The sequence below is a fragment of the Eutrema salsugineum genome, unplaced genomic scaffold, assembly GCF_000478725.1.
Source record: "Eutrema salsugineum unplaced genomic scaffold, Eutsalg1_0 scaffold_1, whole genome shotgun sequence".
Lineage (NCBI taxonomy): Eukaryota > Viridiplantae > Streptophyta > Magnoliopsida > Brassicales > Brassicaceae > Eutrema > Eutrema salsugineum.
In genome coordinates, this window is record NW_006256909.1 from 2,033,145 (window position 1) to 2,048,342 (window position 15,198).

General features: G+C 34.3%; 4 protein-coding genes across 4 annotated transcripts; 2 read left to right on the forward strand and 2 right to left on the reverse strand.

The window, feature by feature from the left end:
- Positions 1-3,862: 3,862 nt before the first annotated feature.
- Positions 3,863-5,995, forward strand: LOC18028919 (lysine histidine transporter-like 7). Its single transcript, XM_006412075.2, has 5 exons — positions 3,863-4,224; positions 4,363-4,496; positions 4,612-5,027; positions 5,127-5,258; positions 5,383-5,995. The coding sequence occupies exons 1-5, from the start codon at positions 3,953-3,955 to the stop codon at positions 5,866-5,868; spliced, it is 1,440 nt and encodes a 479-aa protein (XP_006412138.1). The 5' UTR covers positions 3,863-3,952; the 3' UTR covers positions 5,869-5,995.
- A 227-nt stretch (positions 5,996-6,222) lies between these two features.
- On the reverse strand, positions 6,223-7,771 carry LOC18028920. The gene is made up of 3 exons (XM_006412076.2): positions 7,287-7,771; positions 6,669-6,854; positions 6,223-6,584 (listed from the first exon to the last, which is right to left on the reverse strand). Exons 1-3 carry the CDS (start codon positions 7,713-7,715, stop codon positions 6,297-6,299), a joined length of 903 nt encoding a protein of 300 aa, XP_006412139.1. The 5' UTR covers positions 7,716-7,771; the 3' UTR covers positions 6,223-6,296.
- A 1,781-nt stretch (positions 7,772-9,552) lies between these two features.
- Positions 9,553-9,909, reverse strand: LOC112082366 (egg cell-secreted protein 1.4). Its single transcript, XM_024150029.1, has one exon. The coding sequence runs from the start codon at positions 9,907-9,909 to the stop codon at positions 9,553-9,555; it is 357 nt and encodes a 118-aa protein (XP_024005797.1).
- Positions 9,910-12,598: 2,689 nt separating this feature from the next.
- Positions 12,599-15,160, forward strand: LOC18028921 (acetylserotonin O-methyltransferase). The gene is made up of 2 exons (XM_006412077.2): positions 12,599-13,429; positions 14,505-15,160. The coding sequence occupies exons 1-2, from the start codon at positions 12,647-12,649 to the stop codon at positions 14,823-14,825; spliced, it is 1,104 nt and encodes a 367-aa protein (XP_006412140.1). The 5' UTR covers positions 12,599-12,646; the 3' UTR covers positions 14,826-15,160.
- The last annotated feature ends 38 nt before the right edge of the window (positions 15,161-15,198 follow it).

Consider the following 15,198-nt stretch of genomic DNA (forward strand, 5'->3'; position numbering starts at 1 on the left):
AACTTAGACAATGAGACAAGTAATTATATAGACACAACAAAGTAACAAAAGACAGTGCTGTTCCATTTATCCAATTGCATTCAAGTAACTAGCTTTCTGCTTTTCCTTTTTATGGTTTAAAGAGTGGTTGCTTTTATTGTTGAAAATAAGACACTTTTACATAGATTTATAAATTCAAAAATAAATACAAGAACAGAACAAAACAGAGGTCGAAAGTAAAATTAAAACTTTTGGAGGGAATCCTAAACAAGTGTGACAAACAAAACACAACTCTTAAATTCTAGTAATCAAACAGAGTAAAGATTTTTCATTTATTGAACTCTTTGAAAACAAACACCCATTGATTTCTCTCGTTCCTAACATTTTTCAAAGTTGGGGTGATGATGTCATAATACCTTTGTGTGTTAGGTCTGTCTTTTTTTTTTCTATTTCTAGCAAGATGGTTCATCATCATCGAACCGTTTTTCTCCACTTTTCTCCATTCAATGTTTCGTCCTTGGCTCAAACGTGTCGAGTTCGGGTTGATCGACACTAATGGCTAAATTTTATGGGTCCTAAATCATGACCCATACTCTTGGTGTATATGTGTCAACAAGTAGGGTACTTCTCCTGACACAACATTCCATTATTAGTTTGTTGGGTTTACACATTATGTGTACTTGCATCTTCCGTAGATTGTAAGTAACCCGACGCGTAGTTCATTTTTCTGAAACTAAAACAACCCACAGTTCTTCTGTCCACATTATGGGTCAATGCCTAACTTTGACTTGGTCAAAGAAATGCTAACTCTCCTTTAACTACCTTTTCTAAACATGATGCAGAATATGATCATTTGAAACTTAAAAACCAAATGTCACCATTATCAATATCACCTACCGAACATTCATTGACCCTTTTTCTAGAAAACTGTGAAGATTAATTAAACCATTACTTAAGTACTACAAGGTTGCTTTCTGATTAGATACAAAGACTAATCTTTAAATCTTTTATCTTGCCATGATTATTCAATTTTTCGCTAATCAAAGAATGTACTTTCTCATTTGTATAGAACCAATCTAGATCTACAAGTATTACGTTTTTAAATTTCTGTCTAATCAACTCTGACAGAACCAAAATACCCACAGAATCCTTTTTAACATTAGAACAATAAGTTAAGCTTAAACTTTTTTAACACTGTGTTCAAGTGTTTTAGTCTTAACAGAATTGGCCGAAGATTGAAGATAAAGAGGAGAAGAAAGCAGAAGGATAAAAGAATCACATAAGTTAATCCTGATTCCCAAGAAAACTGTTACAAGCATTATTGAGTACAGAGACTCTGTTTTTGATGAAGACTCTGGTTTGGCTGAGCCCCACAAAACTGAAATTAAAGGCTTGATCAGTCTACCTTTAACATCTCCAAGCTTTCAGCTTCTTCGATGTAGTAAACATCTGTTTTCTATACAGAAGCTCTTTTAAACATCGTCGAATGGCTTCTTGGGTGACTTATGGTTTAGTCTCCTTCGAAACAGTAGCCGCTCCTCTGGGAAACTAGGATTATCTTAATGGGCTTACTGGGCCAAAACAAATTAATTTTGCACATTTTGTATTACTGTTGTACTTTTTTATGTTGTTTCTCAATTTTCAGTTTTTCACATATTGAATAACAGAAATTTCTTTTTTTTTTCTTAAAAAAACATTTTTTTAAAACATCTCCCATTTCAGTTTTTTTTTCGTTTTCCACCTAAGACTGCAATTTGTTCTCTCTACTTTATTCATTAAAAGAAATTTGGATTAAAAAACATTTTGCATTTTAAATGTAAGATAATAATTCTTTTGAGATTTTGTTTTTTTTTTCTTAAAAAAAAAAGAATAGAACGTAAAGTAAATACTACTCCATAATATATTAATAATACCCGCACACTTCTCTTTTTAGCTAATTTCTTAATTCTTACTTTGAGATTGTTAGGTGCGATAATGTAAGAGTCTTATTATTAAAAGACTCTATAAAACTCCTTGCAAAAAAGTTAGTGTGATACGATAGAGATACTCGTGTCTATTGTATCGAAAATCAATTAAATTCCTTTGGCGATCTAATGGTTTGAGATATAAAATATAGCCATCTCAATAATTTACAACCAACGGTTGAAGAAATAAATGAGGCAGCAGTAGAGTGATATGTATAATTATTTCGGTTTCATGTTTCTCATGTATCTTTCACATAGAGAACCGGGAACCACCTAGCCAAAACTCAAATGAGGCCACTTTATTTATTGCTACTTTTGGAACTTTGGCTCCATATAGTAAAGAGCCGACAACCACTAGTTGTAGTTTTTGTTTTTCTTTCGTTAAACACTAGTTCTATTGCGACACTGATATTTCATATTTAAAGTCTTCCTTCGAAGAAATTGCCGAGTCAAAAATACCTCCAACTATTAGCTCGACCAACACCTAAAATATTGTAATGCCAACCAACTTGACACATATTACATAGCAAACCAACCTTGTCTTTGACTTGACCTTAGCCACCCAAATCCGTTAGTATCATAAATTCAAATCTTTAAGAGATGAGAGCCTAAGGTTATGGTAGTAATTGGTGTTTGAAAGTGACATAACTATTTACGTCATATATTTCCGTTCCTAAATACCACAAGACACACATTATATTCACTCCGACACAAGATCGCGTGGAATATCATTACATAAAGCGTATGTCTGGTAAAACCGTGATTAAAAAGAAAAAGGGGTTCGCTTAAATAATTACTCCTAATCGTTTTTTAAGTCATGTTGTTACCAAGCTTAACTTTATCATACCTTTATTATGTATGCCCCTTCGTTTGAACTTTTAGTGATAATAACTATGTTTACATTGTCCCCGTCCCGGCATTCAGAATTAATAACCAAGTTTGGAAGAGCCTCAACTTAAATCAGAAATATTATCAGTCTAAAATATTTTTCATCTCAAATCCTTTTGATTGGTAACTACTAGCAAAAACAAGTAGTGAAATAAGTTTACTTAATCTTCCTCGTCAATATTTTTAACCCTTTCTCAAAAAATTAGTTTACTCCAAAATTACTCTAAAGTGCTTATCCAATCCAATCACACCCTTAGTGTTGTAAAAGTAGATGACTAGATGACCTCTCTTTATATCTTTACACATATTTTTTTATTACTTTTGTATAAAACAAAAGTCGAGTCAAAAGCAACTCGAACTTTAAATATGTATAAAGAAATTTAAACAACAAAGAGACATTGACGGAAGTTAAGCTCAAAATTGACGCCTGTTTTGACCGGAACCCCCGAAGAGCAAACAAAGTCCAATTGTACAAATGAACACAATCTAACGCAAACCAGTTTGGCAACTTTTGCGATGGACTTGAGCCACCCAGACAAAATTTGAAGACTTCATCTACCAGTCACGAGAGGGTCCCGCTTTTTTGATTTTGAGTGTTTGAAAGTAACATAACTGATTACGTCATTATGCTTACGTCATATCGAATCAGTTCCAACGTTCTACGTGAGATAATTGATTTCCAATTTCCAACTATTTTACTTAATGAATTAAAGATAAATATTTTATTGTTGCACACACCAAAAAAAAGAAGAAGATAAATGAGTTATCAATTATAATTATAGATGCCTAACTAATTATATCGGGACGATTTCTATATGTTACTAGTTTCAACTTCAAAATATAATACTTAAAATGATGTCTAGAGATACGAAATTACTGTGTAAACTTTTTAAGATTCTCTTTACCACTTATAGAAAAAAGAAAGAAAAAAAAAGCCCCCCAAAAACTCCAAATGAATGTAGTAACGCAGCTTCCCAATAACGCACGTTCCCAATAAATTAACTATATAATCAAGTGAATGGAGAGAGAAGTAATACAAAATCTGTGGCGGTACGTTAAAAACGCGATTGAAACCCTCGAGAGAGCGAGAGAGAAAAGAAAAGTTAATACTCTTTTATACAATGTCAAAAAAAGCATTGGCCAAATTGTTTGATTTGGAATCACAAGAAAGTGGTGGTTCTCCTTTATTTATGTCACAAACCCTTCCCAAGAATCCACAACCAATCTCCGGCGACAGCGACGGCGATGATGGTGGACGGATTCCGGTAGAAGAGTGGCTGCCGATCACAGAATCGAGAAAAGGGAATATTTATACGGCGACGTTTCATCTTCTTTGTTCAGGACTTGGTTTCCAAGTGCTTCTTCTTCCTGCAGCTTTCGCAGCACTCGGATGGTAAAAAAATTCTCATATCAAATCAAACCAAAATTTTCTCTCTATTCATTAATTATCTCCGGTTTAAAATTTACCATATTTAGTTTTCTTGCGAATACTATGTATACAAATAAAATATATATTTTTTCGTGTTTCCAGGGTATGGGGACTGATAATTTTAACGGTGGGATTTGCATGGAAGCTTTACACGGTGTGGCTTCTTGTTCAACTCCACGAAGCCGTTCATGGAATACGTTTCAGCAGATACTTAAGACTCGCAATTGCTTCATTTGGTATTTATTCTTAAAAGTTTGTCGTTTTACAGGGTATAATTGGATTTTATTCGAGAACTTCAGTTTCTTAAAACGGTTGTTGTTCTTGTTGTCATGGAAACAATCAAATAAATAGGTGTGAAGCTTGGGAAACTTCTCGGAATATTCCCTGTGATGTATCTCTCAGGAGGAGCTTGTTCGATTCTGGTTATAACCGGAGGGAAAACGATTAAACAACTTGTACACATTATGTCTGAAGATGACACAGTTCCACTTTCTACCGTGCAATGTTTCTTGATCTTTAGCTGCCTCGCGGTGGTCATGTCTCAGTTTCCAAATCTAAATTCTCTTTTTGGACTCTCGTTGATCGGTGCTGCTACGGCCGTAGCATATTCCACTGCTATCTGGATTTTACCTCTAACTAGTGTTCCTCAAAGGAATCAAAACAGCGTCTCTTACGCTACAACGGACACAAGTTTCGATAACATTTTCAATGCCATTGGATTGATAGCTATTGCATTTCGCGGGAACAACCTCGTCCTCGAGATACAGGTCTTAACTAACGATTATAGTGAAAGAAACTCGCATTTTATAATTGAATTATATAAACGTTAATATTGACAAGGGTTTTTAATTGGTTTATATTTGTAGGGTACACTTCCTTCCGATTCAAAGAATCCTTCGAGTAAGACAATGTGGAGAGCAGTTGTTATCTCTCATGTGTTCATCGCGATTTGTATGTTTCTTGTAGCTATTGTTGTCTATTGGGCATACGGTGACAAGGTATGTTTTTTTTTTTTTTGCGTTTGCCTTTACATTTTGAAAAAAAAAGTGTTACAAGTTACAAGTTAACGAATACGTGTTTCAACAAAATTCTTGGTTTAATGTTAATTCTAATATATAATAGATTCCGGGTACGGGAGGTCCAATAGGCAACTACTTGAATCTTTACGAACGAGACTACTCGAAGCGAGCCGCTTGTTTCATACACCTCACGTTCATCTTCAATTGCTTATGCTCATATCCTATCAACTTAATGCCGGCTTGTGACAACGCCGAGATGGTGTACACAACCAAGACACAAAAGCCTTGCTCCATCTTTGTTCGGATGATGTTGCGTGTGTTCTTGGGTTTGGTTTGTTTCTTTGTAGCCGTTGGATTCTCCTTCTTACCTTATCTAGCGGTTCTTATCGGAGCAATAGGCTTGCTTGTTACGTTTACGTACCCCTGTTTCATGTGGATATCTATCAAACAGCCCCAAAGGAAAAGCCTGATGTGGTTGCTCAACGTCTTGGTGGGTTTCTTTGGTGCTTCTCTCAGCGTTTTGCTTGTGGTTGCTTCGGCTTTGCGTTTGGCTGATAAGGGTTTACATGCAAACTTCTTCAAACCCTAAAGCATTCTTGCAACATGTAAATATGATTTAATGGCACAAGCGGTCAAACTTGGAAACACTACCTGCCTAATGACGTCTAGATGCATGCAGTTTAAGAAAACGGCGGCGGCACCGTATTTATTCTCCACCAACATCCTTTTGATAAGACAGTCGCGATCGATGGCATTTATTTTTTTATGGATAAAAATGTCAATGGAAACATTTAAATTTTGTAATTATCATTGTTTAATAGACATATCTCTCACAAGAAAGAGGAAATCCTAAGTTCTAATTTTCGATCAAATTTAGTACTAGCATAAAAGAAATTAATGAAAACACTATATATTTATCTTTGGTTCAGATTTTTACATGTATATCTCACAGAAATAATTTAATCTTTTCTAATAAACAAAAGGAATTGATTTCGCCGCTCATTTGAGTCATCTCTGTTAATGGAGATAGCAAGACTTAGAGAGATCAAGTTGCTTGCCAAGTTTGTCGCCATGGAATGTGATGCTGCATCTGATTTTCGAGTAGAACTTAGTCTTGACCAATCGGCCGAGCACATAAGCCCGTGATCGCAACGTGAACGTCAGATTCAAAGGCAGAACGACTCGGTCCGGTTTAGCTCGTTGGGAGTAGAGAGCCGGTACGCCTCCGTACAAAGGAATTTGATTGCCTAATACTTTGGTCTCAATGATTCTCTCTGTCTTCCTTCGTTGAGAGAACTTCTCCATCTATTTTTTATCACACGGGGCAAAAAAAAACGAAAAAGAATCATAACCTGCCCGGTTTAATCAATAAGGTGTGAAATTGTTTACCTGACCGGAGGCGAGAATGAGCTGTGAATAGCTGAGCTGGAGGGGAAGGGAGGTGACGTGGACAGTGAAAAAAGTTGCAGGGTTTCTGTATAAGATCCTGACCGTTGAATTTAGAGTTAGCATATCTGTGAGTACTCCCGATGCGTCGTTCCCGGATTGCACGTTCAAGCTCTCAATTACCAACCCCTGATTATTTTCGTGAATAAAAAAAACATAAATACCAACTTTTAGACGGCATTTTATTTGTTAAACATATTTACAAACGATCTAAGCGATACTTGTTTTCCCCTACATATTATTAGGGAGCTGAATGATTGAATTCTCATAACCTTTTTTTTTGTTAATATGAATTCTGATAACTTCACCCAAAAACAAAAATTTACCAAAAAAAAAAATTCACAAAAAAAACATACAGTTAAATTGATGAACGCAAAAGATTATATAACATCATTTGTCATCGATTTTTTGTTTTGTCATCATATTAATATATCGTTTGCATTTGTTTTATGATTTTTAATTCATATTTTTGTATTGGAAAACATAAAAACATATTTAGAAAACGTAAAATTATCATAACACAAAATTTATGGTTGAAACAATCAAATATCTATCAATTACCTTCATGGAGACAATAGGTGAGAAAGATTTGGAAACACCCCACAAAATTAGACAGAAGATGGTGAAGGCCAACACAAAGTTAAACAGCAAGCACGAGTAAAACCTCGTTTTCCTTCCCCTCCTCTCGTCTGGACCGTCCATTTCATCATCATCATCATCCTCGTTGATTGGACGGTCATGATCATACACTTGGAGGCTACTGTACCCATTTCTCAATGGTCCTGAGAACCGTGATGTCGAAGGGGAATCGCCCACAGACTCACGATGATGGTAGTGACTGACCTGGCTTTGTCGGTTAGAGGGTGATCCAAACGGGCTAAAATCCGTTCTGGTCGATATCTTGTCTACGTCTGTGTTCGGTGGGCTCTGCACAAAGTAGACCGGCCTTGTAGTCTGTGGCAACGGATATTTAGCCGCCCACGTCATCATCTCTTCCTATAATAGGTCTTGCAAAGCTTTTGATTTTGTTTTTTACATTTTCTAGTATTTTGGTTATGAACTTGTTTTTAGGAGGTGGGAAAATAAATTGAGATACAAGTGCAAGAAAACGAAAAATATTACTTTTGAGAGTAACGGTTGATGCTGACCAAGGAAAAGACAATCGTAATCAAGAAAACGGAGTACTATTTCAAACTTAAAACCAAATTATACATTTTAAAATATTTTGGTTATGACCTTGTGTTTAGAAGGTGGAAAAATAAATTAGGATACAAGTGCAAGAAAACGAAAAATACTAATTTTGAGAGTAACGGGTGATGCTGACCAAGGAAAAGTCAATCGTATAATCAAGAAAACGGAGTACTATTCAAACTTAAAACCAAAAACAAAAACTACTATTCAAACTTAATTTTTAAAATCAAATGGCCAATCAAAGTGTGTTTTTATTATAAGTGACTGTATTTTAGATGAGTCTCTTTAAAAAACTATATTCGAAAAGAAAAAAAAAAGTCTATATATCTAGTAGATCGAACTACGGTAGTGTTGTTTTACTGATTTACGATTATAAAATAGGCGAAAACATTACATATTTTTTATCTCAAAATCAAAATTAGATAATGTAAAAAAGAATAAGTTTTATGATATTGGGTTAAATCTGGAGGGAAACGAAAGGGTCGATCGAAACGGTCTATGATGTTATTTCCTAGTTTGTTCCTAGGAAAATACAAAGTCAAATAAGTCTTTCAATTTGAAGAAAAAATGTTTCCTAATTAATTTCTTAAAGTTCACTGAGAATTAATGTCGTGCCTTCAAGTCTAACATTAAAGTCGCCGTTTCACTTTGAAAAAAAAAAATTAAAACCTCAGGATTACATCTTTAGTGGTCCAAAACATTTGGTTTGTGGAAACCTCTTAGCCTACTGGTTAATGGGTTCATTAATGATTCTATATCAAGAGTTTTAGGTTTCGAATCCCAAGTGCGATTTATTATTAATTTGCAGATTAATGGAACAAACTTACAGGAGATTTTCAACATGGTGCATGGAGATCCGTTTAGCGTGTTTGCAGGCGAGAAATTTGTCCGTCGAAGAATTGTCGATGTAATAGTTCTCATAATTTGTAATAGAATAATAATAGATCAATGTTAAAAAAAAAAACATTTGGTTTATTGTCAAATTTACACACTTAAAATGTTACACAATTTTACACACTTAGTTGGTTTTGATTCTGGTTTGGTTTATGGACTCGGATTAGCAACTTGATATATTCGATCGGTTATGATGAGTAGTGGTTAAGTGTGGTCAAATTTGTGTATGTTAGCCAGGGGAAAATCTTATTTCCGGAAATTTCAAGGGAGTTAGACAGATGGACTTGGAGTGTTTGGTTGCTGCAAGCAAATTTTTCTGATCATTAATTGTATAATATGTTTAACGTTCTATGTGTATTGTGTAATGTGTTTTCTTTTTTCTTTTTTTTTCCTATGCGTTGTGTTGGTTGAAACACCTGAACTCTTGATTGTAAATGACAGAGGCCTTTCGTCATCTTACACCAATTATAGCTTAGCTTTAGGTAGTTCGATTTGCTAACGAATCTATATGTCATTAATCTTTTCTTAATTGGGTTTTATATATTCGTAAAAAAGGACAGCCTACAGTAAACTGATAAATTACCATAATCCCAGTAAACTATATATGCAAGAAATATCACTTTAATTTATTGGATGATTGATATTCATAAGACACTTAGAACATGAATAGAAGAATTTCCTTAGATTTCTAAACTAATTCGACTATTTTCTAAGCATCAAATCACTTTCATTCCTGATTTCACTAGTGTGTGGGAGAATTGGGGATGATGTGTGCGCAGTTGTCTTTAAGAAGCGGTGGAAAGAACGGATTTAACGGAAACATATGTGGCCAACAGTTAGCATCGATTGTTGAGAATGCTTTGCAACATGCGACTCCGACGTTTCCAAACTGACCAGAGAAAACTGATTTGTATAGTTCGAATACGCATCCACGAGTATTAAAAAGAGATGACCAACATTTTTCCATATCAATAGGAAAATCAGGTGGAAATTGTGAGCGTGCTGGTTGCTCATTAGCTACTCCTTGAGTGATTAAAACTGGAGCACATAAGGTTGCAACTAAGACTAAGGAGACAATAGCTCTTGAGTTGTTTCCCATCTCTCTCTTTTTCTTGTTTTTGCTTTGATGTTTGGATGGTTTAATTAGGGAAAGCAGTTTAGAATTTATAGGCTGGGACAAAATTCAGTAAAAAGAAAGGTGGTAAATTACATAATAAATTAGATAATCATTAAATGTTTATAACACAGCAACGGAAGAACATTAAAGCTTTTCTAAAAGTAACTCTAGGAAATTATATGTCCACTGTAGTTTCGGTTGATCCGTTTTCTAAGGTTTCTGTGATGGGGTTTCCAGAGATAATAACTCCCTCCACAATAAATATATACATGCCTCATATTCCAAGGAAGTATATATCCTTAATTCAAGAACACGCGCGTGATCTTTGATGTGAAGATGGAGGCTAAGCTCCAGCTATCCTGAGGGAAACTTCGGAGGAACCAGTTACTAGATGGTTCGATTAGTTTTTCGCCCCTATACCTAATGATTAAATTTGTAGTTTTATTATTATTTTTTTTGGATAAATACACCAGTGAAGTAATTAGAGATTTTATAAGACTTGATGAAAGAAAATACCAGTTGAAAAAACTATATCTTAAGTTTTATTTCGCATTGTGTTCATATTTATGATATAAACTAAAATAATTAAAAGGGCCAAAAAACAATATCTAAAAAAAAACTGAAAATCTGATTTAGAACAAAATTAATTTGAGACACGTATTTTTTTATTTTAGAGTCATATTTACCGCAGAGTGGGCCTACATTATAAATACTAACGTGCTTCAGTTTTCACGTGAAGTTTTTCAGGTATTTTGGCCATCATTTTCTTAGATTATTGGCAGGATTTTTTCTTCCATTTTAGGCGGCTTAGTTGTTGTTTAACTTGTTTATGTAGATCGGATAGTCTATGTCATTTTTTCTGAAAAACAAAACTGAAAATCATATTATTCTTCAATTCTTTTTCGGAAATTTTCCATAGAAGTTTTTGTGCGTTGGTTAATCATATTTATAATAGGAGAACAGCATAGGTTTTCTTCAAATAACAAATATATGTCATTTTAGTTAACTTTATACGTCTAGTTTTGATGAATTTTTTGGATATATGAATTTAGTGGTCCTTTTTATTTTGGTTGAAGACTCTAGTGGTCCTAGATTCTGTTTTTTCCTCGTTAAATTCTATTTGTATATACCTTTTTATTTTGTATATACCTTCTACATAGACATCATTTTAGTGGTCCTAAATTATCATCCAGTTATCTTAGGTTATTTCAAACCAATCACAACTCGACCATAGAGTTTTTATTTTCTGAAATATTGGGTCGAATCCACGGATTGGTAAGTAATCGATTAGCGCATAAAGAACTAATTGGTAAAAGCTTTCCATTTTAGGCGGGTTAGTTGATGAGATGTTATACACAAATAGAGCCTCCAAGGTAATAATGTTGTTACTGTTGGTAAACGTCTTGAGATTTTCGTTCAAACGGGATTCGAAGTCTCATGCATATAAAACAAAGAAATAAATCCTAGAAAAGCGTAAGCTAGAGAAAAGGAATTTAACACCAGAAATGCATGTGTTTCATTGCGCAAACAAAATATTGTAGCGGTTTTTAGGAAATATTTTCAACCGAGAATAGAATTGTCTTACCAATTTATGTTCTCCAAAAAACTGTGATAAAAATTTACCAACTATATATGTTGTATCTTTCAGAAAATTTAACATAATTTATACTTTATTTAAAATGATTTAGATCTGTCAAGTATTAAAAGGTAAACAGATAATAATATCTCAAAGCGAGTTTTTTTTTTTTTTTTTTGAGGTTCCATGGTGTCTTCTCTATTTAAAGGTTTTTATGTCAATTAATGGAAATATCAGAAGAACATTTTTTTTTATTTTAAGCTTTTGACTGGGACCGCGTAAAAAAATGGACATGCGATGGAAAATTTGCTAAGTAGAAAAGGAAGGTCCATAAATCAACTTGCATTAGAAAATCCATGGATGTACATGTGTGTATACATAACAGAAGTCATTCAGCCCGTAAATTTACATAAAAACGTGTCCAAGACATTTGACAGGTACGCTGATATGTCTTTGTTTGGTTGACAAAGCTTGGTTAGGTGGGAATATTGGTATTCAGAGGTGTTGGTAGGTTACATTATAAATTAGCTTAAAATTTAACTCATGATAAATAATTTTTATCATTAATTAAGTTTCATGTAATACACAAGTCGGACGTACTGGTCGGATATCAAAGGGGTAGGCCAAAACACTGAAGCTTGTTGATTCCTTTTGTATCCACTTTTTTCCTTCATCATAATTTCATAACCACATCAGTTGCTATATCATTTTATTGCTACTAACTTGTGACTAGGTCATTAATTTGATAGGAGTCCAGGGCTAACATCTCAATTTTATTAGCAAAGCTAAACAAGGACAGATAATTCATATACAATATTCGGCAACCGACAGTGATAAACTAACAAGATAAATTAACAAGTGGTCAGATATTCTATCCGCTCAAAATAAATAAATAAATGTACCGAGATCTTGAATGTGATGATACTGATCACTTAGGAGTTAGGAGCATTGAATCCATTTTAATTTTAAACATGTGGGTTCTTCCTTTGTGGTCCCGAAATTACCACTGTGTCTTTACAAGACAAAATAACTATTGTGCCCTCATATTTTAATCACTATAAAAAAACCCTAATTCTTTAACTCCGGATCACCTGTCTTTACTTTACAAAATATTTGATAGAGAAAAGAAGAGTTAGAAACAAAATGGAAGAAAGTAAAAGAAACATATTAGATGAAGAAGCTAAAGCTTCTCTAGACATATGGAGATATGTCTTTGGGTTTGCAGATATAGCAGCTGCAAAGTGTGCGATTGATCTTAAGATACCAGAAGCCATTGAAAACCATCCTTCGTCACAGCCCGTGACACTAGCCGAGCTCTCCTCCGCAGTCTCCGCCTCTCCGTCACATCTCCTCCGTATAATGAGGTTTCTCGTGCACCAAGGAATCTTCAAAGAAGTCCCAACAAAAGATGGTCTAGCCACAGGCTACACTAACACGCCACTCTCTCGCCGCATGATGATCACAAAACGTGACGGCAAGTCTCTGGCTCCTTTTGTTCTCTTCGAAACAAGTCCCGAGATGCTCGCGCCATGGTTGAGGCTGAGCTCAGTCGTCTCTTCTCCGGTTAACGGCTCACATCCACCACCGTTCGATGCGGTGCACGGCAAGGATGTGTGGGCTTTTGCAGAGGATAATCCATGCCTCAGCGTTATGATCAGTGAGGCCATGGCTTGTGACTCAAGGCGCGTGGTGCCACGTGTAGCGGGTGCTTGTCACGACTTGTTTGACGGCGTGGGTACGGTGGTGGACGTAGGTGGCGCTACCGGAGAGACGATGGGTATATTGGTTAAAGAGTTTCCTTGGATCAAAGGATTTAACTTTGATCTTCCTCATGTTACCGAAGTTGCGCAAGTCATGGATGGTGTTGAGCATATTGGAGGCGATATGTTTGTTTCCATTCCTAAATGCGACGCCGTTTTCATTAAGGTTAAGTTCATTTTCATACTCTATATTCTTGTGATTAACTATTACTATTCAGTAGTAAGCAAAAGCTTAGCGTTTTTCCTTTCTTTATATTTCTTACAGCTTTCATTTAGTGCTCAAAGTTAAGTTTTCACACAACAGTCAAGAATGAAATGGATAAATATCAGAACTAACATTCTTTTTTTTTTTTTGTTTAGTACTGTATAATACTGTTTGAAATTTCTTCTCACTTTGCAATAAACCTCGTCGTCTCGTACTAATTAAGCTATATATATAAAAAATATTATGATTTGATTTTTTTTTCGTACGTATTTCGTATAACGTTTGTGATTACATTTGTTTTAATTGTAGTTGTCAGTGTCTGCTTGTTTTAATACGATTGTTTTATTATGCATTAATTTTACTTATTAAAAAGATCTATATATATATATATATCGATATATATGTAATATGTGTGTGTGTTGACAGCATGAGAAAACATATGATATCTATTTTTAAAGAGACCTAAAATACATGCATAAAGAGAAGTATTCTCCTACAACAAGAAGTGTGATACAGGCTTGTTAATTTATTCAACTCATATATAGGAATTTAGAACCAACTTCTTAAAAATAAAAAAAATCCCTTTTTTATTTTTATAGAAAAAAATTTCGGATGTCTTAAACAAAAAATGTTGAAAATTTTAAAATCCATTTATTTTCTACCATCTATACCAAAAAACATGAATAATTTAGACATGATAAAATGATATATATATATATATATATATGAGTGACACTAAACTACCGAATCAATTGATGGCAACCACTATCAAGTGCCAAATAAATAAAGCAACCACTACCAATTTCACATATATTATATATTAACCAATACTCTGAGACACTTTTTTTTCAAAGCAAACACTTTTTTTGTTTGAAAGTCCATTTTCTGTTAATAAAAAAATAAAAGTGGTGACATGATCGTAAATAAAAAGTATGTTTTTTTCTGCATATCATTAAAATGCTAAGGCTTCAAACATATTTTAAAGCAGGATATAAATTACGTGGTCTAATAAGTAAAATGTGGAAAATGACAACAGTGGGTGTTACATGATTGGGGAGACAAAGATTGCATAAAAATATTGAAGAATTGTAAAGAAGCGATCCCACCAAATATTGGGAAAGTGTTGATAGTGGAATCTGTGATCAGAGAGAAGAAAGAGACGATGATAGTGGAAGAGAGGGATGAGAAGTTAGAGCATGTGAGATTGATGCTTGATATGGTGATGATGGCTCACACAAGCACAGGCAAAGAACGGACTTTGAAAGAGTGGGACTTTGTTCTTAACCAATCTGGTTTTGCTCGATATGAAGTTAGGGACATTGACGATGTTCAGAGTGTTATCATAGCGTATCGGTAAGGATACGAAAGACTTGAATCCAAGCCGAGGAAGTGCTAAACTGAAGACTTCCTTTGGTAATACTGAGTAAACTTGTGGTTATATATTGGTTTACTGGTTCGAGTGAGAATTGTTAGCCAAGTTTGAATCATTGTGTTGTGTGAGAATAATCAAGACTCGTTTCAATATCTGTAGCCATGTTTTATAGATTGTTTGTATTTTTATTTCTTTAGCTAAGAATATTGTTTGTATTTTCACATGTTGTATCATACGGATGTGCACTTATAGCTTGCTTTTATATGTTGTTATATAGACTATTTATGATATTGGATTGCTTTATTGCGAAAGAGTTTGAGTTCATATGTACATGTTAATTTTCATCTCTGTGTTCCAA